The sequence below is a fragment of the Nerophis ophidion genome, linkage group LG01 (assembly GCF_033978795.1).
Source record: "Nerophis ophidion isolate RoL-2023_Sa linkage group LG01, RoL_Noph_v1.0, whole genome shotgun sequence".
NCBI lineage: Eukaryota > Metazoa > Chordata > Actinopteri > Syngnathiformes > Syngnathidae > Nerophis > Nerophis ophidion.
Genome location: NC_084611.1, coordinates 22,775,323 through 22,799,517, shown reverse-complemented (window position 1 = coordinate 22,799,517; position 24,195 = coordinate 22,775,323). Strand labels below are relative to the sequence as shown.

The window sequence follows — 24,195 nt, the reverse complement described above, 5'->3', positions numbered from 1 at the left end:
GTTTTAATCTGATGCAGGTGTTGGTTTTGAAAATAAAAATGAACAGGGTGATTCCATATTGTTTTTCTCAGAATTGAGAGAGTCTATAATTTGTTTACTCTAAAACAGGGGTCACTAACCTTTTTGAAACCAAGAGCTACTTATTGGGTAATGATTAATGTGAAGGGCTACCAGTTTGATACACACTTAAATAAATTGCCAGAAATAGCCAATTTGCTCAATTTACCTTTAATATATATACATATATATATATATAAAATGGGTATTTCTGTCTGTCATTACGTAGTGCATTTTTTTTCCTTTTACGGAAGTTTTTTTGTAGAGAATAAATGATGAAAAAAACCCACTAATTGAACAGTTTAAAAGAGGAGAAAACAGGAAAAAAAGAAAAAACATTTTTGAACATAGTTTATGTTCAATTTCGACTCTTTAAAATTCAAAATTCAACCGAAAAAAAGAAGAGAACAACTAGCTAATTCGAATCTTTTTGAAAAAATAAAAAAAATAATTTATGGAACATCATTAGTAATTTTTTCCTGATTAAGATTAATATTAGAATTTTGATGACATGTTTTAAATAGGTTAAAATCCAATCTGCATTTTGTTAGAATATATAACAAATTGGACCAAGCTATATTTCTAACAAAGACAAATAATTATTTCTTCCAGATTTTCCAGAACAAAAATTTTAAAAGAAATTCAAAAGACTTTGTAATAAGATTTAAATTTGATTCAAAAGGTTTTCTAGATTTGCCAGAATATTTTTGGGGAATTTTAATCATAATAAGTTTGAAGAAATATTTCACAAATATTCTTCGTCGAAAAAACAGAAGCTGAAATAAAGAATTAAATTAAAATGTATTTATTATTCTTTACAATAAAAAAAAAATGTACTTGAACAATGATTTAAACTGTCAGGAAAGAAGAGGAAGGAATTTAAAAGGTAAAAAGGTATATGTGTTTAAAAATCCTAAAATCGTTTTCAAGGTTGTATTTTTTCTCTAAAATTGTCTTTCTGAAAGTTATAAGAAGCAAAGTAAAAAAATAAATGAACTTATTTAAACAATTAAAGACCAAGTCTTTAAAATATTTTTTGGGATTTTCAAATTCTATTTGAATTTTGTCTCTCTTAGAATTAAAAATGTCGAGCAAAGCGAGACCAGCTTGCTAGTAAATAAATAAAATTTAAAAAATACAGGCAGCTCACTGGTAAGTGCTGCTATTTGAGCTATTTTTAGAACAGGCCAGCGGGCTACTCATCTAGTCTTTACGGGCTACCTGGTGCCCGCGGGCACCGGGTTGGTGACCCCTGCTCTAAAATGTATACATTAAACTGTTACTGACTACCACAATGTTTCCTTGATTACCTTTAGTGCTTCTAAAAGCCAGAAAATTGCCATTTGATGGATGTTTTGTGTCATATCTGCGATCTGCTTTCTTTCTACAAAATTAAACAACTGAATGATTGTCCTCCAAGGCTGGAAATTGCATCATTTCTTTCAGGGATTGTATAAAATTGCATTGGTGGAAATGTGACTTATATCACTGCATCTGCATCACTCTCTATCACAATTTTCTCTGTATTGTATATTACACAACACACTTACTAGACTGTCTGGAGTGCATTGTTGGCAGCACTGGCCCACAATTGGTCGGAACTTGCATAGCAGAGGAACAGGAACAATTCTTAATGCCCATGACAACTAAAGAAGAAGGAAATACAAACAAACACAATTAAATCATACAAACACATTTACTCTAATAGCATGTAGTTCTATTTATAAATACTAAGCTTATTAAAAGTGCTGGGGAAAAAAACAACTGTGAACATGCAATATTAGGCTTGTATTTCCACACTGATAAAAAAATGATGCAACATCATTAATAATAATAGGTACATGTATAATAGATAATAAAATAATTAATAAATTAATATTTAGTCAAGTTTTTCTTCAATTACTTAAAAAAAAAAAAAGAAAAGAATGAATACATCTGATAAAAAAGTGCAGTGCAATGAAGCATTAGTTAGAATTTAGACTGATCCTGTTTAGATACAAGAGGCTAATGCATCTCCTGAAATCAATGACAACGATCAATGATACTGATCTGAGAAAACAGAACAGTCCACTGAATTAGTGTCTCGCTGAGACACTATTATAAAGGGACTATACAAAGAATATATAGACTACAGATTATTATAGTGACACAGCTGTAGTGGCATTCGTGGCGGATCGGCTCATTAAATGCTACTGAAAGAGGACACAGAGACGTAAAAACAAACAATAAGTCAACGATTTGTAGTGTTGCATTTTTAGTTTCCAGGCAAAATAAAATTTAAAAAAATACAAAAATTAAGTGAAACTTTCGATTACGAACGCCACAAAATTGTTTGAAAAAATAAGCCTCATGTCTATGATTAATATTAAGGGCGTATTGCTTTTTTCTTTAGCTTCGTTGAGAGATAGACATACTGTTTATTAGGGTTTGGCACCGTTTTGGGCAATTTTGGTTCTGATTATATATAGTTTTAATTTGCACTTACAGTTGTAGCGACAAACTGTAGTTACAGACAGCGGTTTTCTGAAATGTTCCTGAGCCCATATGGATATATCCTTTGCACATTGATGTTACATTTGGATGCAGTACCACCTGAGGGATCGAAGGTCTGTAATATCATCATTTACGCGCAGTGATTTCTCCAGATTCTCTGAATCTTTTGATATTACGGGCCGTAAATGTTAAAATCACTAAATTCCTTGCTATAGCTAGTTGAGAAATGTTGTTCTTAAACTGATGGACAATTTGCTCACCCATTTGTTCACAAAGTGGTGACCTTCACACTATCCTTGTTTGTGAATGACAGAGCATTTCATGGAAGCTGCTTTTATACCCAATCATGGCACCCATCTGTTCCCAATTAGCCTGTTCACCTATGGGATGTTCCAAATAAATGTTTGATGAGCATTTCTCAACTTTCTCAGTCTTTTTTGCCAAATGTGCCAGCTTTTCTGAAACATGTTGCAGGTATCAAATTCCAAATGAGTTAATATTTGCAAAATATGAAGTTTTCCAGTTCATGCGTTAAGTATCTTGTCTTTGTAGTCTATTTAATTGAATGAAATTGGTTGAAAAGGATTTGCAAATCATTGTATTTTGTTTTTTATTTACGATTTACACAATGTGCTAAGTTCACTGGTTTTTGGGGTTTGTACATGTTTTAACTGTTTCAATTAGATGTTTTAATTCCCTTTGTTTGGGCTTTTCACTGACATTTACACTCTGTGTGTAACTGCAACGGAATAGTAAATGTTTTATACTTGTAGAGCACTTCAAGGTAATCAAAGAGCTTTGACACTATTTCCACATTCACCCATACACACACACACTGATGGTGGGAGCTGCGATGCAAGGCCCTAACCACAACCCATCAGGCGCAAGGGTGAAGTATTTTGCTCAAGGACACAACGGACGTGACTAGGAGGGCAGAAGCTGGGGATCGAACCAGGAACCCTCAAGTTGCTGCCACAGCCGCTCTACCAACCGAGCCATGGATTATAAATCTCGGGGAGTAAATAACCGTTTGTGATTTAGGTGGACTGAATCCATAAAATATTGCATCATTTGAGGTGTTAAAAATATGAATCAACGTTTAAAGATTTGGATTGTTCTGAAAAAAATCTAAGTGTATCTCCCGGTTCCATTTGATGCCCGATGCCCAACCCAAATGTTTAGTGTTTTGCTCTTGGGCAAGCGCTTCAGGTGCCCAAACCAACAGATTCAGGAACAGGTTTTTCAAGGAATATTTTATGAAAAAAACAACAACAAAAAAACACGTTGTAAGGTTTTACTGAAAAGTGAATAACTTTCCTTTATACTACAAACTAGGGGTGTAACAATACACAAAAATTTTGGTTCGGTACGTACCTCGGTTTAGAGGTCACGGTTCGGTTCATTTTCGGTACAGTAAGAAATCAACAAAATATCAATTTTTTGGTTATTTATTTACCAAATTTGTAAACAATGGCTTTATCCCGTACGGGCCACTTTCCTTTTACCATGAATTGATTAACGTGGACCCCGACTTAAACAAGTTGAAAAACTTATTCGGGTGTTACCATTTAGTGGTCAATTGTACGGAATATGTACTGTACTGTGCAAACTACTAATAAAAGTATCAATCAATCAATCAAATCCTTTTAACATTGGGAACACTATAATAATTCTGCCCACGTTAATCCACATTAAACTGCCTCAAGTTGTTGCTTTGATTAAATAAAATGAAAAAACCTTTCTTCTACATTTAAAAAGTTTAACATTAAACAGTTTCCATTGAAACTTTTTAATGTCAACTCATCATGCTTAATTTATTACAGTATTTGGGAAGCCTGTAGTTGACTTTTATTATGTAAATGCTGTATTTTTTATCAACATGTGATAGCAGGGACCCTGCTATTCAAAACTAGGCTGCTACTTTACTAATGATTCATGTAACTATAGCTAAAAAATAGTACAATGAAGTTCAATGAAATAACAGACGGACAGGACTTTGCTGCCCCTAAAAAACGCACACGCACGCACGCACACACACGCACACACACACACACACGCACACACACACAGAAAAATGAGCTAACGTTACGCTAAAAGCTAATTAGTCTTCATCTCAAGCCTATACTGTGAGCGAGCTGAGCTGAAGTTTAAGTTTCTAGAAGGTCAACGGGCTCATAGTGATGTTTGTAATAGTTGTGACTGGGAAGTGTTTAGTATAATTTGGGTAGAGTCCGCTCCTCCCCTGCTAAACGAATATCTGCTGGACGCTAAAGCATTGACTACATCGTTCTGAAGTCTGAATATGCACTGCTGATTGGCTGTTACATCGCTCTGAATACGCACATCTGATTGGCTTTGTATGTAACCAATCAGATGGTTGTGTGGGCGGGACAATGAGGCAGAGATAGAGGCAGAAAGCAGAGCAGCTTGTGAAGACTTCTGCTTCCGAACTTGTTCGGTACGCCCGCGTGCCGAACCGAAACCCCCGTACCGAAACGGTTCGATACAATTACACGTACCGTTACACCCCTACTACAAACGTATGACAGTTAACAATGTTGCAGTGTACACTTAAAGATGGAGACAGTACTATATACATTACTTGTATATATGTTCCTTTGTATGCATCCATCGCTTCCATTTCCTACCGCTTGTCCTGCATTTGGGCCGAAGGCGGGATACACCCTGGACAAGTCGCCACCTCATCGCAGGGCCAACACAGACAGACACAAGGGGTGTAACGGTACGTGTATTTGCATTGAACCGTTTCGGTACGGGGGTTTCGGTTCGGTTCGGAGGTGTACCGAAGGAGTTTCCACACGGACATATTAAGTAGCGCACCACATGTTGTGTAAACAATGCAGAGCGAGGCACAACACACGGCAGGCTAGCAGCGATCGGGCTAAGACAAGATGCAAAAGCCAGAGCTGGAAGACCATCTTGCCTCATTAACATCTCCCCTTTGGGAACACTTTGGCTGCGCGGTGCGATACAACAATGGAGGAACAACAATAGAGGACAGAGGTTTGTCGACATTGTTGAGCAACAGTAGGGTATACTTCTGCCAACACGTCAAACATGCTAACCCCTTTGAAGCGGCACCACCCCCAAGTCAACCTTGCTTTAAGGAAGAGAAAGAGGAGCCTGGTGCAAACACCGCATTCAAGCAGCCTCTGGGGGAGTCAGGCAGGGCTGAAGCAATAACAAATGTTTTTATAGCAGCAGATTTAAGACCATCCATCCATCCATTCTCTACCGCTTGTCCCGTCCAGGGTCGCGGGGGGTCACTGTATTGAATTGAAAACTAGATTTTGACCCACTTCTATGGTGGAAGAACAATAAGCCCAGATATCCTCTTACTGCCAAGTTCACCAAGCCTGGGGGGTAAAGAAAAGTTAATCTGAGGCTGAGTTGACTTGAAACTGTTTAATGTTGCACTTTTTATATGTAGAAGAAAAATTTTGTCATTTTATTTCATCTGAGCTACAACTTGAGGCAGTTTAATGTTGAATAACGTGAACCCCGACTTAAACAAGTTGAACAACTTATTGGGGTGTTAGCATTCAGTGGTCAATTGTACAGAATATGTACTGTACTATCTACTTCTAAAAGTCTCAATCAATTAATCAATCAATCAAAAAAAGCACTTTATATGTAAAAAGGTTTTGTTAAAAAAACTTTCTGAGCCTTATCTTATTTAGTTTTTATTTTATATATGTTGACCACATTAACCCAGGGAATTGACCCTGTTTGTATGTGTATGTTATGCCATTGTTTACAAATTTGGTAAATAAATAACCAAAACATTTATATTTTGTTGTTTTCTTACTGTGCCGAAAATGAACCGAACCGTGACCTCTAAACCGAGGTACGTACCGAACCGAAATTTCTGTGGACCGTTACATCCCTAATAGACAGACAACCTTTGTATGCTTCTATGTATTTAGGGTCGGGAGTCAGATAATATCTGTGTATGTACTCACGTATGACACGAATCGTTACCATTTATTAAGGCCGCGGTCACACTTGCGGTTCCGCTCTCTGTTTAGAACAAAAGTTGGTGCACACATATCTGGTTTGCTGAACGGTCACACCGATATTTTCGTCACGGGACCAAAGGCTGCACAGTAAAAAACATAATTATGCATAGAGAATCCTTGTTCATGGAGATCAACAACAAAGGAAAAAAGTTAATTGTTGGAGTACTCTCTCGTCCTCCTGATTCACATCTTGACATTTTTCTTTCCAAATTGGATGAACTATTACTCAGTCTAAATAAACTAAACAAAAACTGCATCCTTCTTGGAGACTTTAATATTGATATTTCCAAGGACGATGGAGCAAAACTGAACTATATCACCACGTTACATTCCTCTTCCTTCTTCCCCACCATCAATAGGTTCACTCGAGTCACAGATGCCTCAAAAACAATAATCAATAGCATTATTACTAACATCCGGAATACAAAGCTCGTGACAGGGGTGGTGCAATCCGATATCACAGACCACTTTCCCATAATACTATTCTTTGACTGTGGCAAAACTCCCCCCCAACTCCTAAAGGTAAAACCAAAATACTCAACAATATAACTCTTCAACACCTAAATAATAATCTGCTTGCCAGGCAATGGGACTCTGTGTTTAATTGCACCTGTCCCGATGCTGCATACGAAAATCTGATTAAAATAATTCAGGATGCTATTTAGGAAAAAATCCCTGAAAAAACTATCAAAAATCATACCTCAGAAAAAAATCCCTGGATTGCAAGGGAGATCTTAAAGTCCATCAAACAAAAGAATAAACTATATAAATGTTGTATTTTGAACCCTACCACTGTCAACAAAGAAAAATACACAAATTATAGAAATAAATTAACTCATATTATCAGGAAAAGTAAGCGCAACTATTATTCTGAACTATTACAAGCATCGCAGGGGGATTGTAGGAGAACATGGAACGTGTTGAATACTATTCTCAACAAGGGATATATGGCCACTGTTGTTCCGGATACAGGGTCAAATAGGGCTGATCTTGCAGATAGTTTTAATACCTTTTTTGCTTCTATTGGGGAAAACCTATCAAGTAAAATAAGTCAACCTCCAGGGTATTCCTTTAAAGAATTTTTAACAGGCAGCTACCCTAGTTCCTTTTTCATGCAGCCAACTGACATCAATGAGCTTTATACGATTATTATGGACCTAAAGTCGTCACACACAACTGGAGTGGACGGGATATGTAGCAAAATCTTGAAAGCCATAACAAATGTGATCACAAATCCTCTTTGTCACTGTATAAACCTGTCACTTAGTACTGGTATTGTACCCAAAATGTCCAAAGTGGCAAAAGTAATCCCAATTTTTAAATCAGGTGATAAAAATAATATGAACAATTATAGGCCAGTTTCAATTTGATCAACATTTTCAAAAATATTTGAGAAAGTGGTCTATAACTGACTGAATGGCTTTCTAGAAAAACTAAATATCCTTATCCCTTCCCAAAATGGTTTTCGTAAAAAAAAAGCACCACCTGTATGGCTATACTTGACATCTTGGAAAAGGTCAATGACTGTATCAAAGAAGGAAAATGCGGTATTAGCATTGTTTTGGATCTGTCCAAGGCCTTTGACACAATAGACTTTGAGATCTTATTGTACAAGCTATATCACTATGGTGTCAGAGGGGTACCTCTCCATTGGTTCCGCCCTTACCTTTACGGAAGGCAACAATGTGTATGCGTCAATGATCACAACTCACCCTGTCTGACCATAAATTATGGGGTTCCCCAGGGTTCTATTTTGGGGCCTCTCCTTTTTATCCTATACATAAAGGATTTCGTAAACTCCTCCGAAACTTTTCATAAAATAATTTTTGCTGATGAAACAAATGTGTTTACTTCACACAGGAGCCTACACGATCTACAAGAAACTGTCAATTCAGAGCTTGTGAAAGTGGATTCCTGGTTCAAATACAATAAGCTCTCACTTAATGTAAATAAAACAAAAGTTAATTCTATTTCGTTCTAATAAAAAACGGACAAATACTGAGCACTGCCATATCAACATCAATGGGCAGGAAATACAGAGAGTATACTCCACAAAATTCCTGGGGGTCATCATTGACGAATACCTCAATTTTAAATGTCACATTAGCCATCTGTTAAACAAATTATCCAAATATGTTGGCCTGTTCTTTCACCTTCGTCATTATCTTCCTCTTTATGCTCTACTTACCTTATACAAAACTCTTTGAACCACATCTAAACTACTGTAATATCATCTGGTGTAACACCTTTCCTACCTACCTTCACAAATCAGAATCCATGCAAAAGAAAAATATACAGGCCCTGTCATGGTCCAAGTTTAATGCCCCCAATCGTCATCTATTTCATAAATATCATCTCTTAAGACTGACAGAGTTCAATATTTATCAAAATGCTTGTTTAACCTATCAAGTCATTTACAGGCTGAATCTTAGGCTCTGTAGTTTGGTTCCTATCTACCATTCCCAGCATGCCCACAACACTTGTAACTTAGATCTGATAACAGGTAAACATGGTCTACTGGCTTGTACCGCTCGCAGTGTCGTATGCAGGGGACCAAAGATTTGGAACCAGCTTAATGAGAGCCTCAAGATGCTGTATCCATTCTCCAACTTCAAAAAGAAACTGAAAACTTCCCTATTAACCACATATCTTTAATGCCTCATGTGGGGTAGTCTACTGTTGGGTTTTGCATGGTTGAATGAATGTATGTATGTATGTGTATGCTTGCTTTAGTACTATTATCTTGTGTTTATCAAATAGCGTTGTTGTTGTTTTGTTTTTGTTTCTGTGCTTGCTACCATGTTTAATCTTTCCATGTATATATTGTCCTTTGGACCCCCTGTTAAAACCTTCTTCTATCTTATTTGAGGGACCCTTTCACTTACCAACATCTTTAAATGATGATATTTACCACTATTGTAATTGTTATATGGTATTGTGAATAAACTTGTAAACTTGTAACTTGTAATGACATGATCAGGTAAAATTGGTGAGATATTATGTTATCAGAGTTTAATAAGTTAGGTTATATTTATATTCTGCTAATTAAGATCTTGGGCTTCACGGTGGAAGAGGGGTTAGTGCGTATGCCTCACAATACGAAGGTCCTGAGTAGTCCTGGGTTCAATCCCGGGCTCGGGATCTTTCTGTGTGGAGTTTGCATGTCCTTCCCATGAATGCGTGGGTTCTCTCCAGGTACTCTGGCTTCCTCCCACTTTCAAGACATGCACCTGGGAATAGGTTGATTGGCAACCCTAAATTGTCCCTAGTGTGTGAATGTTGTCTGTCTATCTGTGTTGGCCCTGTGGTGAGGTGGAGAATTGTCCAGGGTGTACACACCTTCCACCCGGTTGTAGCTGAGCTAGGCACCAGCGACCCCCGCAACCCCAAAGGGGAATAAGCGGTAGAAAATGGATGGATGGATGGATATTTAAGATCTTATATTTCACAAAAGCATCTAAAGTGTATTTTTTTGAGAGTGGTGCTGCAAAATAAAGACAGCACTTTCAATGAATTTTCTCGTAAATATTTGTAATCTTTGTGTGTGTTGAAAACAAATGTGTATCTTTAGTCAGTGTAGCGATCCCATCCATCCATCCATCCATTTTCATATGCACTTAACTGAAATTAGGAGATTGCATCCAAGCAGAGAAAGACCCATCTTTCAAGCAGTCTGTCTTTTTTGGTGCACACCAGGATTATGATTAAATGAACTACCTATGCGTCTAGGCACTAACAGAGCAAACGCACAGAGGTTTGTTTTAACCAAACCAAACACGGCTAGTGTGAACACACCTTTAGATGAGGCTTTGTGCTGAAGGTGCCTCTATGGCAAGGGTAGGGAACCTATGGCTCTCGAGCCAAATGTGGCTCTTTTGATTACTGCCTTTGACTCTCACTTAAATCTTAGCTGGCATTGCTTAACACCATAAGTAATGATTAATTCCTCTGGTAATCACGTTGTTAAAAATACCGTTCAAAATATAAAACATTCTCATGCATTTTTATCTGTCCATCCATGTTCTACCGCACCCGTTTGAAAGCCTTCTGAAATGAGAATATCTTATTTAAACGGGGATAGCAGGTCCATTCTATATGTCATAATTGATCATTTCGCGATATTGCCATATTTTTCCTGAAAGGATTTAGTAGAAAACATCCACGATAAACTTTGCAACTTTCGGTGCTAAGAAAAATGCCCTGCCTCTACCGGAAGTCGCAGACGATGACGTCACATGTTTGATGGCTCCTCACATATTCACATTGTTTTTAATGGTAGCCTTCAACAAAAAGTGCTATTCGGACCGAGAAAAGGACAATTTCCCAATTAATTTGAGCGAGGATGAAAGATTCGTGTTTGAGGATATTGATAGCGACGGACTAGAAAAAAAAACAAAAAAAAAAAACGATTGCATTGGGACGGATTCCGATGTTTTTAGACACATTTACTAGGATAATTCTGGGAAATCCCTTATCCGTCTATTGTGTTGCTAGTGTTTTAGTGAGTTTATTATTACCTGATAGTCGGAAGGGTGTCTCCACGGGTGTCTGGACGCGCAGTGTCTTAGGGGAGTCGACGGCAGAAGCTCAGCTTTTCTCCGGTAAGAAATGACTTTTTAACCACAATTTTCTCACTGAAACCTGCTGGTTGACATGTGGTCGGGATCCATGTTCTCTTGACCGCGCCCTGATTCATAGGAAAGTTTCACCTCCAGGAATTTTAAACAAGGAATCACCGTGTGTTTGTGTGGCTAAAGGCTAAAGCTTCCCAACTCTATCTTTCTACTGTGACTTCTCCAATATTAATTGAACAAATTCCAAAAGATTCAGCAATACAGATGTCCAAAAAACTGTATAATTATGCCGTTAAAGCAGACGACATTTAGCTGTGTGTGTGCGCAGCGCTCATACTTCCTAAAAACCTGTGACGTCTTGCGTACACGTCATCATCACACGACGTTTCGAAGACGAAACTCCCGGGAAATTTAAAATTGTAATTTAGTAAACTAAAAAGGCCGTATTGGCATGTGTTGCAATGTTATTATTTCATCATTGATATATAAACTATCAGACTGCGTGGTGGGTAGTAGTGGGTTTCAGTAGGCCTTTAAGAAGTTATATTGATAGTAAGAAGTATTTTTTTTTAAATTATTGGTTAGCTTCAGAATAACAATGTTATTAGAAAGAAAAAGGGACTTATTATACTTAAAAATGCACACATTTAGTTGTATTCAGTGTTAAAACATTATATGGCTCTCATGGAAATACACTTTCAAATATTTGTCTTTCATGGCTCTCTCAGCCAAAAAGGTTCCCTATTCTGGATTTTTTTATTCTACTTCTATGAGAAACTTCAGCTTTTTTTTCATTTGGATTAAAAATAGAAACAAAGTCAAACAGAAATCACAAGGGGCCATACATGTTTCTTTGTGATTGTGAAGACCTAAGAGTTAGGAGATTAATACATATGGATAAGAAGGCAAAGGAGACAGTGGGAGAGAGTCAAGCATGTGGTGTTCTTACAGCAGGACGTTTTTGTTGATTAGTGGTTGGAATCACCACGTCTCTGTTTGACCCGTAATTCAGCTGCTGCACCATGATGAATCCCACGTAGCCTTCAGCGCTGTGATCTACCAAGGGAAAGGATTGGAGGAAATTATGTATATAACCATGGCATATAGGTGGGAAGTATTTTATGAAGTTTGAAGCAGAGTTGATCTATATGCTTATCCTAACACACACAAAAAACAATCCATGCACCCTTACGTGTACTCTTACATGTACTCATAAACTTAGTGTACCAAACAAGAATTTTGTCCTCCGGCCTTTTGTAGGTAAGTGTTTTATAAGAGCACTCATGATCTATCATTCTTTGCCCATAGATACAATTCCAACTAGCAAACCTGCACTTCTCCGCCTCCACCATCAAAAATCCTCTTCTTTTCATCCTTGCAGGCAAAGAAAGGAGAGACTCTCTCTACCATTTTCCCTGCAGAAGCTTTGGCTCATTGCATTCAACTTGGAACAAACTTTAGATTTTTGGGCTTGCAATTAAAAAAAACAAAAACAGAGCAAAACAGCTATCATCAGGTATATTCGAGAGGGTTTCCACAAATGGGCTATAAATTGTTAAAAAGCAGGCTTCTCATTCTTATATAACACATGCAAAATTCAATTACTTTGTTTATGCTTTGCAACTGATCAACATGCATAAGTAGGAAATCCTTAGAGGACAATCACTACGAAATAGTCATAACAGCAACATACTATACTTGAGCACTATTGAGTGGAGCTGGTTGACTTCCAAATATTCAAATTTTAAAACAAATGTTCCATCTGGAAATCATGTAAGGAGAATACATTTTTTCCAGGCTCAAACTGTCACATCATAAAAACCACATAGAAGTTAAGTAACATTAAAGGCCTACTGAAACCCACTACTACCGACCACACAGTCTGATAGTTTCTATATCAATGATGAAATATTAACATTGCAACACATGCCAATACGGCCGGTTTAGTTTACTAAATTGCAATTTTTAATTTCCTGCGGAGTTTCTTGTTGAGAACGTTGCGGAATGATGACACGAGCGCGTGACGTCACGGACTGTCAGGAAATATTAGCTAAGCACCATTTGCGGCTAAAAGTCGTCTCTTTTCATCGAGCAATTCAACAGTATTCTGGACATCTGTGTTGCTGAATCTTTTGCAATTTGTTCAATTAATAATGGAGAAGTCAAAGTAGAAAGATGGAGTTGGGAAGCTTTAGCCTTTAGCCACACAAACACACGGTGATTCCTTGTTAAAAATTACCGGAGGTGAAGCTTTACTATGGATCAGAGCGGTCAAGCGAACATGGCTCCCGACCACTTGTCAACCGGCAGGTTTCGGTGAGAAAATTGTGTTAAAAAGTCGCCTCTTACCGGAGATCTGTGGAGTTTGCGCCGTCCTTGTATCTGCCGTGACATCCCTCAGACACAGGCCTCAAGACACCCGTGGACACACCCCTCCGACTATCAGGTACTATTTAATCTCACTAAAACACTAGCAACACAATAGAAAGAGAAAGGATTTCCCAGAATTATCCTAGTACATTTGTCTAAAAACATCTGAATCCGTCCCAAATGCAATCGCCTTTTTTTTTCAACTTTATTTTTATTTTTTTTCATTTTTTGTAGTCCTTCACTATCAATATCATCATCCACGAATATTTCATCCTCGCTCAAAGTAATGGGGAAATTGTCGTTTTCTCGGTCCGAACAGCTCTTGCTGCTGGAGGCTCCCTTTATAAACAATGTGAGGACGTGAGGAGGCCTCACCCTTGTGACGTCATCGTCTGTGACTTCCGGTAAAGGCAAGGCTTTTTTATCAGCACCAAAAGTTGCAAACTTTATCGTCGATGTTCTCTACTAAATTCTTTCAGCGAAAATAGGGCAATATCGCGAAATGATCAAGTATGACATATAGAATGGACCTGCTATCCCCGTTTAAATAAGAAAATCTCATTTCAGTAGGCCTTTAAGTTGCTGTTTTTCAACTAGTGTGCCGTGGGGAATTATTTTTTTGAAAATTAATAATCATAATCTGCAAATAATGTGCTGTTGTCGAGTATCTGTGCTGTTTAGAGCTCGGCAGAGTAACCATGTAATACTCTTCCATATCAGTAGGTACCAGCAGGTAGTTAATAGCTTTGTAAAAGTCGGAACATGTCGGGTGAGACGAGGGTGGTTTGTCGTGACCCCAATATGCAGAGCACAGCGGGAGACAGTGTACAGGTAAAGGTATGTAACGCTTAAACCAAAAATGAATAAAAAGCAAGTACCGCTCGGAAAAGGCACTGAAGCATAGGGATGGCTATGCAAAACGAAAGTAAAACTGAACTGGCTGCAAAGTAAACCAAAACAGAAAGCTGGACGACAGCAAAAACTTACAGCGTGCGGAGCAGAGACAACGTCCACAAAGTACATTCGTACATGACATGACAAAAATGTCCACACAAAAAAGGATAGCGTCCGCACAACTGAAGCAGTCTTAATTGCGAAAACAAAGCAGGTGCGGGGAATAGCACTCAATAAAAGGCATGAAGCTGCTAAAGGGAAACATTACAAAACAGGAAGGCCTACCAAAATAACAGCGCAAGACAGGAACTAAAGCACTACACACTGGAAAACAACAACAAACTCAAAATAAGGCACGACAACCTGGTGGAATTCCATTTTTTAACCTTTTCTGCTGGTGGTGTGCCTTCGTATTTTTTTCCGTAAAAAATTGTGCCTTGGCTCAAAAAAGGGAGAAAAACACTGCATGAAGTTTGTTTTCTACTTTTATGCTACTGCCTAGAAGACACAAAATGTTATCAGTTTTAAATCCTAACCTTCCGGCTTTTAGAATGTAAACTACACCCTACACACACCCACATTCATTAGCTTTGTTGCTGTCAGCTAATGATGGCTATTTGGCAAAGTTTATCATTTTTAGTTTAAGCGGACATTTCAGCTTACATGAACTCAACGTCAAATTTGAGGAAGCACATCGCGGTAAGTAACGTTAATAGATTTATATTTTGGCTGTCACCGCGGGCTATTGTTAGCTTCCCTGCTATGAATCACTGTCAAATGTACGTAGTTTGGGTATAATTTATTAACGTACTGCAGCCGCATAGACAGACAGAAACACACACACTCAGGCATGCATACAAACACCAAACAGAAGTGCACGTGTTCCCAGGTGCAGCCCACACCTATCAGAGTTTATGATTTACTTAAAGGCTAACTAGTTACAAACCCCGTTTCCATATTAGTTGGGAAATTGTGTTGGATGTAAATATAAACAGAATACAATGATTTGCAAATCATTTTCAACCCATATTCAGTTGAATATGCTACAAAGACAACATATTTGATGTTTAAACTGATAAACATTTTTTTTTTTGTGCAAATAATCACTAACTTTATAATTTGATGCCAGCAACACGTGCCAAAGTAGTTGGGAAAGGGCATGTTCACCACTGTGTTACATCAGCTTCTCTTTTAACAACGCTCAATAAACGTTTGGGAACTGAGGGAACTAGTTGTTGAAGCTTTGAAAGTGGAATTATTTCCCATTCTTGTTTTATGAAGAGCTTCAGTCGTTCAACAGTCCGGGGTCTCTGCTGTTCGTATTTTATGCTTCATAATACGCCACACATTTTCGATGGGAGACAGGTCTGGACTGCAGGCGGAACAGGAGGGTACCTGCACTCTTTTTTTCACGTAGCCACGCTATTGTAACACGTGCTGAATGTGGCTTGGCCTTGTCTTGCTGAAATAAGCAGGGGCGTCCATGAAAAAGATGGCGCTTGGATGGCAGCATATGTTGTTCCAAAACCTGTATGTACCTTTCAGCATTAATGGTGCCTTCACAGATGTGTAAGTTACCCATGCTTTGGGCACTAATGCACCCCCATACCATCACAGATGCTGGCTTTTGAACTTTGCGTCGATAACAGTCTGGATGGTTTGCTTCCCCTTTGGTCCGGATGACACGATGTCGAATATTTCCAAAAACAATTTGAAATGTGGACTCGTCAGACCACAGAACACTTTTCCACTTTGCATCAGTCGATCTTAGATGATCTCGGGTCCACAGAAGCCAGCGGCGTTTCTGGATGTTGTTGATAAATGCCTTTCGTCTTGCATAGTAGAGCTTTAACTTGCACTTACAGATGTAGCGACAAACTGTATTTAGTGACAGTGGTTTTCTGAAGTATTCCTGAGCCTATATGGTGATATCCTTTAGAGATTGATGTGGGTTTTTGATACGGTGGCGTCTGAGGGATCGAAGGTTACGGTCATTCAATATTGGTTTCCGGCCATACCGCTTACGTCGAGTGATTTCACCAGATTCTCTGAACCTTTTGATGATATTATGGACTGTAGATGTAGAAATCCCTAAATTTCTTGCAATTGCACTTTGAGAAACATTGTTCTTAAACTTTAACTATTTGCTCACACAGTTGTGGACAAAGGGGTGTACCTCACCCCATCCTTTCTTGTAAAAGACTGAGCATTTTTTGGGAAGCTATTTTTATACCCAATCCTGGCACCCAACTGTTCCCATTTAGCTTGCACGCCCGTGAGATGTTCCAAATAAGTGTTTGATGAGCATTCCTCAACTTTATCAGTATTTATTGCCACCTTTCCCAACTTCTTTGTCATGTGTTGCTGGCATTAAATTCTAAAGTTAATGATTATTTGCAAAGCAAAAAAAAATGTTTATCAGTTTGAACATAAAATATGTTGTCAATGTAGCATATTCACCTGAATATGGGTTGAATATGATTTGCAAATTATTGTATTCCGTTTATATTTACATCTAACACAATTTCCCAACTCATATGGAAACGGGGTTTGTATTTTCCTTTGTAAATCTCTGCCTACTGAGCCTGCGGTGCTGTTACGTCATTGTGGCTAAATTTGCCCTAATTGTTTTTATTTTAAAGTATTATTACTTAGTATATTTTAATATATTATAATATTGATAACATTTTTAAAATAATGTATTTTTCCCCCCCGGTATTATTAAAGTATTTCTGATTTCTGGTTCTGATATATTATTGTTTTAGTTGCTTAACAGATATTCCTGGCTCTGAATTTGTTCATTGCTATTCTTATGTTTTTGTGCATTATTTGTTGACGTCATCAGTAAATGAACAGGTTACTCATCAGTTACTCAGTACTTGAGTAGTTTTTTCACAACATATTTTTTACTTTTACTCAAGTAAATATTTGGGTGACTACTCCTTCCTTGTACTTGAGTAATAAATCTCTAAAGTAACAGTACTCTTACTTGAGGACAATTTCTGGCTACTCTACCCACCTCTGGCACTGAGCAGAAATTAGTGATGAAGAAAAAAAAGGCAAACATTGTGATGCCTTTTTGAAATTATTGGGCCGCATATTCTTAAAATGAGCAAAACACGTAAATATTAAATGTACCAAATGTGCTTGTTAATATATTACATATATACTTAGTGTGTATAAAAACCCTAATGGAGGTGTTTTGATGTTTTTTTTAGGGGCTTTATAGGCAGAATTGAACAGTTCACATAGGTTTCATTGTAAACTGACTATTGCATTTTTTTTAGTATTTAGAATGCATTAACAATGTACAGTGGGGCAAAAAAGTATTTAGTCAGCCACCGATTGTGCAAGTTCTCCCAACAAAAAGTTATATTTTGGTTTCATCTGACCACATGACATTCTCCCAATCCTCTGCTGTATCATCCATGTATCCATTTTGGTATAAACTCAACTCGTCGTGTTTGGAGGAAGAAGAATACTGAGTTGCATCCCAAGAACACCATACCTACTGTGAAGCACGGGGGTGGAAACATCATGCTTTGGGGCTGTTTTTCTGCTAAGGGGACAGGACGATTAATCCGTGTTAAGGAAAGAATTAAATGGGGCCATGTATCTTGAGATTTTGAGCCAAAACCACCTTCCATCAGTTAGAGCTTTGAATGGTTGACCAAATACTTATTTTCCACCATAATTTACAAATAAATTCTTTAAAATTCCTACAATGTGAATTCCTGGATTTTTTTTTCACATTCTGTCTCTCACAGTTGAAGTGTACCTATGATGAAAATTACAGACCTCTGTCATCATTTTAAGTGGGAGAACTTGCACAATCGGTGGCTGACTAAATACTTTTTTGCCCCACTGTATTTACAAAAAACATCAATCATCATGTCTCTCATGATTGTGAACGATAGGCAAAATTCCAAAAAAAGTGCAGTTCCCCTTCAGAGATCATATGATGACAGAGAATATTGTGTTTCGTCATATATTTTGGGGTCATAAACATAAGTTTATACTTTTTATGAAAAAAAAAAAAAAAAATACAGATTGAAATGAGAAAAAGTCCATCTGCTGTTAATCACAGTACACTTCCAAATACATCATCTCCTAATAATCCTCTTAGCGGTCACACCCATCAGTTAGACAAGTCTTATTAAGTTCAATGGAAGATTTTACATTGGTGTTTTTGTTTCTCACTTTGTTGATCCCACTCAGACCCCATTACTTAGCTAATTGAAACCCAAGATTTCCCCATAGGGAGATGCTCCATTTCTTCTGGCTCAAGTTCTCACATTCATTATCAGCTCCAGTGGGAACAAAGTCACTGATAAGAGGTTGGCGGGTATCGGTGATGCTTTGTAGGAGCAGGGTTGATGGAGGGGATGTGGTAGCAAAGCACCAAGAAAAGGGTATAAAACTCCAAATTATACAGTGAGAGAATAAGAAAAAGGCTCTAATGGGGTTATATAAACCACTCAGGGAAGGAAAACACGTCCACGTGGACACAACAATAGACTGCAGGACTACATGTAAAACTGTGAAAACCTGCGAACAAAAAGGTTCATGCAGCAGCCCGTCAAACAAAATGCTTGTCAATCTATCAAACGGTAGCGGAAATGTAGACACATTGTCAACTTGACTGATTCCGCCACATAATGTGCTAAATTACCCTCACCTCAGCAGTTTGCTTTATTGTGACTTTTGAAATATTGTATTGCAGACCTGCCAACCTTGAAATCATTTTATGAGAACCGTATTTTCCAGACTTAAAATCCTTTTTTTTACCTCAAAACTCAAAAGTGCGCCTCACAACCCGATGCACCTAATGTACGGAATTTGTTTGGTTGAGCTTACCCACCTCGAACCTATTTTATTTTGGTACATGGTGTAATGATAAGCGTGGCAGTCAAACATAAGAGATAAGTGAAGCTGAACTATGATGGGTCTCGAGTAAACAACACCAACATTATAAGCCGGTGTGCCCTATGGTCCGGAAAATATGGTAGTAACCCTCCTCCACTCCTCATACTGAAGGATGCCCAGACCACTTTGAATTTTTAAAAAAACTTTATGGAAAAACATGTTACACAGTAAAGAGAGATTTTTGTGTTATTATTAGTATGAACGTTTTAACATTATGCCAGTAAAAGTTACAAATTCTGCCAGGGATACAAAATCCGGCACAACACTTGCGCGCCGCAAGTATATATTTTTTTCTATTGACAGTAAAAAAGTGTTTTTGTCAATTTCATGTTGAGCTCTTTGGAAAAAATATTTAACAAACAAAACATTTGCAGAAAACAAACACATTTTACTTTTGACTACAAAGTTACAAACCTCGTTTCCATATGAGTTGGGAAATTGTGTTAGATGTAAATATAAACAGAATAAAATGATTTGCAAATCATTTTCATCCCATATTCAGTTGGATATGCCACAAACACAACATATTTGATGTCCAAACATATAAAAAAAATTTTTTTTTTGCAAATAATCATTAACTTTAGAATTTCATACCAGCAACACGTGAAAAAAAAAGTTGGGAAAAGTGGGAAAAAAAACTGATAAAGTTGAGGAATGCTCATCAAACCATATTTGCCAACCCTCCAGGATTTTCCGGGAGACTCCCGAAATTCAGCGCCTCTCCCGAAAACCTGCCGGGCCAAATTTTCTCCCGAAAATCTCCCGAAATTCAGGCGGAGCTGTAGGCCACGCACCCTCCAGCTCCATGCGGACCTGAGTGAGGACAGCCTGTTTTCACGTCCGCTTTCCCACAATATAAATAGCGTGTCTGCCCAATGACGTTATAACTGTAGAATGATCAAGGGCGAGTTCTTGGTTTCTTATGTGGGTTTATTGTTAGGCAGTTTCATTAACGTCCTCCCAGCGCGGTAACAACACACAACAACAGCAGTCACGTTTTCGTCTACCGTAAAGCAGTTCGTCTGCCGTAAACAGCAATGTTGTGACACTCTTAAACAGGACAATGCCATCTACTGTACATGCATATGGTTAGAAAAATAGTGGCAGAGAATAGAACAAGGATGTAAACTTCAACCCTTAATTCAACAATGAGTAGATGAGTGTTATGTGTGTGTATATGTGTAAATAATTGAACACTGAAATTCAAGTACTTCTTTTATTTATATATATATATATCAAATACTTGACTTGGTGAATTGTAGCTGTAAATATACTCCCCTCTTAATTGACTTGGTGAATTGTAGCTGTAAATATACTCCCCTCTTAACCACGTCCCCCGCCCGACCACGCCCCCCAGGCCCCCATACTCCACCTCCCGAAATCTCGGGTCTCAAGGTTGGCAAGTATGCATCAAACACTTATTTGGAACATCCCACAGGTGTGCAGGCTAATTGGGAACAGGTGGGTGCCATGTTTGGGTATAAAAGCAGCTTCCCAAAAAATGCTCAGTCTTTCACAAGAAAGGATGGGGCGAGGTACACCCCTTTGTCCACAACTGTGTGAGCAAATAGTCAAACAGTTTAAGAACAACGTTTCTCAAAGTGCAATTGCATTATTTATGTATTAAATATTTGTTTACTTACTATGGTATATTACTTATGTATTCACTGTTCTGTTAAGGAAATGGGATACAATTGCTATGGTATGAAATAAGGTAAGATTAAATAAGCTCGGCTTTTTCTTTCTCCTTTTCAGACGTGCTGTAATGAAACAACTGGAAATATGTGATGCATTACATTGTATCGTATGCATGTTTGAAATAAACTGAAACTGAACTGAACTGAATAGTTTAAAAACGCTGCAAATCATCTGTCTGAGGTACACTTATTAAAGATTCAAACGATTGACGACGAGTTAACTGCGAACAAAATGTAATTAATCCCGGTAACATATTTAATAGTTTAACAGCCCGAATTTGAATAATTTAATTACTATTATTTTTTAACAGGAATGCAACATTTTGTAGAAATAAAAAGGCATTTTTTTGTATGTTTTAATTTTAAAAAAGACAATTGGACCAGGCTGGGAGTGATGATTAGTTTATTAACTTTGATTCCTTTTAGATATAGTTTTCAAAATAGGTCTTGAAAAAAGGCACCATCTTATAGTAATTTTCATCTTATATATACATTCTTGTCAATACTAGCTAGTGTAAACCTTAATTAAAATGCAAACACTAAGAAATAAAGGAATCTATATCCAAACAATGTTGAGGGACTTGTATAATGTATGTTATGTTTCAAATAGATAATGATCTAGCACTAGAATACAATCTGGTGATCCATTGCATTATTTAAAAGCAGCCTAGAGGCTTCTTCAACAATACAGCGGGGACCAGGAGATTGTGCCCAGTATGTGGAGAACACCATTGGGACATCAACACAATGGACTTTTATCTGTCTGCTACTACACCTAACCTTTTGAAAACAATTCATACTATAGGCACACACCTATTCGTTAGAAGTGTCACCTGTCAGTTTTGCTGCTAAAATCACATAAATTAAATCAATAAGCGCATCAGAAGCTGTGCGTCACGCAGCATGGTTGCACAGAATCCATTGAACAAAAGGAAGAATTCCTTTTGTTCTTCATCCTTGCTTTGTTCCCTTGTTTTACACTGCTTATTGTATACAATAACGTCCATGTTACAGTGATAGTGGAATACACTTAAATGAACATAAGTTGTTTGCACTGTAATACATGGCACAATTTGCTCGGGCGTTGGGATCAATTTGAATGTAACAACGTACATCAATGAGTACATAATGATCAAACAGTAAAAGACAAACTATGTTTAGTAGTCTTTTTAAGAACTCCATTGTGGTGTAGTGTCTTTTATACATGGAGTAAAACACTAAAATCATTGTGTGAATGCTTTTGTTTACTTGCTGCAAAAAGCTGTTTATTCAAATTAGCCTTTGTGCCACTTGGCTTTTGTTATTTTTTGTTATATATTGACTTTCATGCTGTGATGCAACTCCCATTATTGCTCTGCCAAACATCAACATCAGGTCTAATTATCCAGATTAACTGCCAACACCTGTGTGGGTGAGTGCAGCCTTTATTAGTTCCCCCCTTTTTAACGGCAGCCAGCATCACAGGAGGGACTGTCTCTTACTTGGGGACATATTTTAAATACTAGGCAGTAAATGTTGTCTACATTAGAAAATTAACAGACAAATATGGAGATATATGACAAATAAGACCTTGCCAAGTTGACAAATAATACCTTGCCAAATTGCCACTGTTATGTTTGTCCAAAATATTCATATAGGTACTTGGATTAACGAAGTTGATCTGGGATGGTCTTCAGATCCTATTGGGACACTGATCAGGATACACAATATACAAACCCCGTTTCCACATGAGTTGGGAAATTGTGTTAGATGTAAATATGAACGGAATACAATGATTTGCAAATCCTTTTCAACCCATATTCAATTGAATGCACTACAAAGACGAGACATTTGATGTTCAAACTCATAAATTTGATTTTTTATTTTTTTTTGCAAATAATATTTAACTTAGAATTTCATGGCTGCAACACGTGCCAAAGTAGTTGGGAAAGGGCATGTTCACCACTGTATTACATCACTTTTTCTTTTAACAACACTCAATATACGTTTGGGAACTGAGGAAAATAATTGTTAAAGCTTTGAAAGTGGAATTTTTTCCCATTCTTGTTTTATGTAGAGCTTCAGTCGTTCAACAGTCCGGGGTCTCCACTGTCGTGATTTACGCTTCATTTATGCGCCACACATTTTCGATTGGAGACAGGTCTGAACTGCAGGCGGGCCAGGAAAGTACCCGCACTCTTTTCTTACGAAGCCACGCTGTTGCAACACGTGCTGAATGTGGCTTGGCATTGTTTTGCTGAAATAAGCAGGGGCGTCCATGAAAAAGACGGCGCTTAGATAGCAGCATTTGTTGTTCCAAAACCTGTATGTACCTTTCAGCATTAATGGTGCCTTCACAGATGTGTAAGTTACCCATGCTTTGGGTACTAATGCACCCCCGTACAATCACAGATGCTAGCTTTTGAACTTTGCGTGGATAACAGTCTGGATGGTTCGCTTACCATCGAATATTTCCAAAAATAGTTTGAAATGTGGACTCGTCAGACCACAGAACACTTTTCCACTTTGCATCAGTCCATCTTAGATGATCTCAGGCTCAGAGAAGCCGACGGCTTTTCTGGATGTTGATAAATGGCTTTCGCTTTGCATAGTAGAGCTCTAACTTGCACTTACAGTTGTAGCGACAAACTGTATTTAGTCACAGTGGTTTTCTGAAGTGTTCCTGAGCCCATGTGGTGATATCCTTTAGAGATTGATGATAGTTTTTGGTACAGTGCCGTGTGAAGGATCGAAGGTCACAGTCATTCAATGCTGCTTACTTGGAGTGATTTCTCCAGATTCTCTAAATCTTTTGATGATGTTATGGACCGTAGTTAAAGGCCTACTGAAACCGACCACGCAGTCTGACAGTTTATATATCAATGATGAAATCTTAACTTTGCAACACATGCCACTACGGCCGGTTTAGTTTACTAAATTACAATTTTAAATTTACCGCGGAGTTTCTTGTTGAAAACGTCGCGGAATGATGACGCGTATTATGACGCGTATTATGACGTGTGTTTGTAACGTCTCAGGTTGGAGCGGACATATTAGCTCGGCACCACTTACGGCTAAAAGTCGTCTCTTTTCATCGCATGATTACACAGTATCTTGGACATGTGTATTGCTGAATCTTTTACAATTTGTTCGATTAATAATGGA

General features: G+C 37.8%; 1 protein-coding gene across 1 annotated transcript in view; it reads right to left on the bottom strand.

Moving 5' to 3' along the window:
• The window catches only part of gpat2 (glycerol-3-phosphate acyltransferase 2, mitochondrial), a 271,043-nt gene that overhangs the window by 93,865 nt on the left and 152,983 nt on the right, over positions 1–24,195 (bottom strand). Inside the window, exons 3-4 of the mRNA XM_061898602.1 lie at positions 12,114–12,220; positions 1,608–1,703 (exon numbers count right to left, since the gene is read on the bottom strand). Coding sequence (XP_061754586.1) covers positions 1,608–1,703; positions 12,114–12,188 — 171 coding nt within the window. The 5' untranslated portion in view covers positions 12,189–12,220. The remainder of the gene's footprint in view (positions 1–1,607; positions 1,704–12,113; positions 12,221–24,195) is intronic.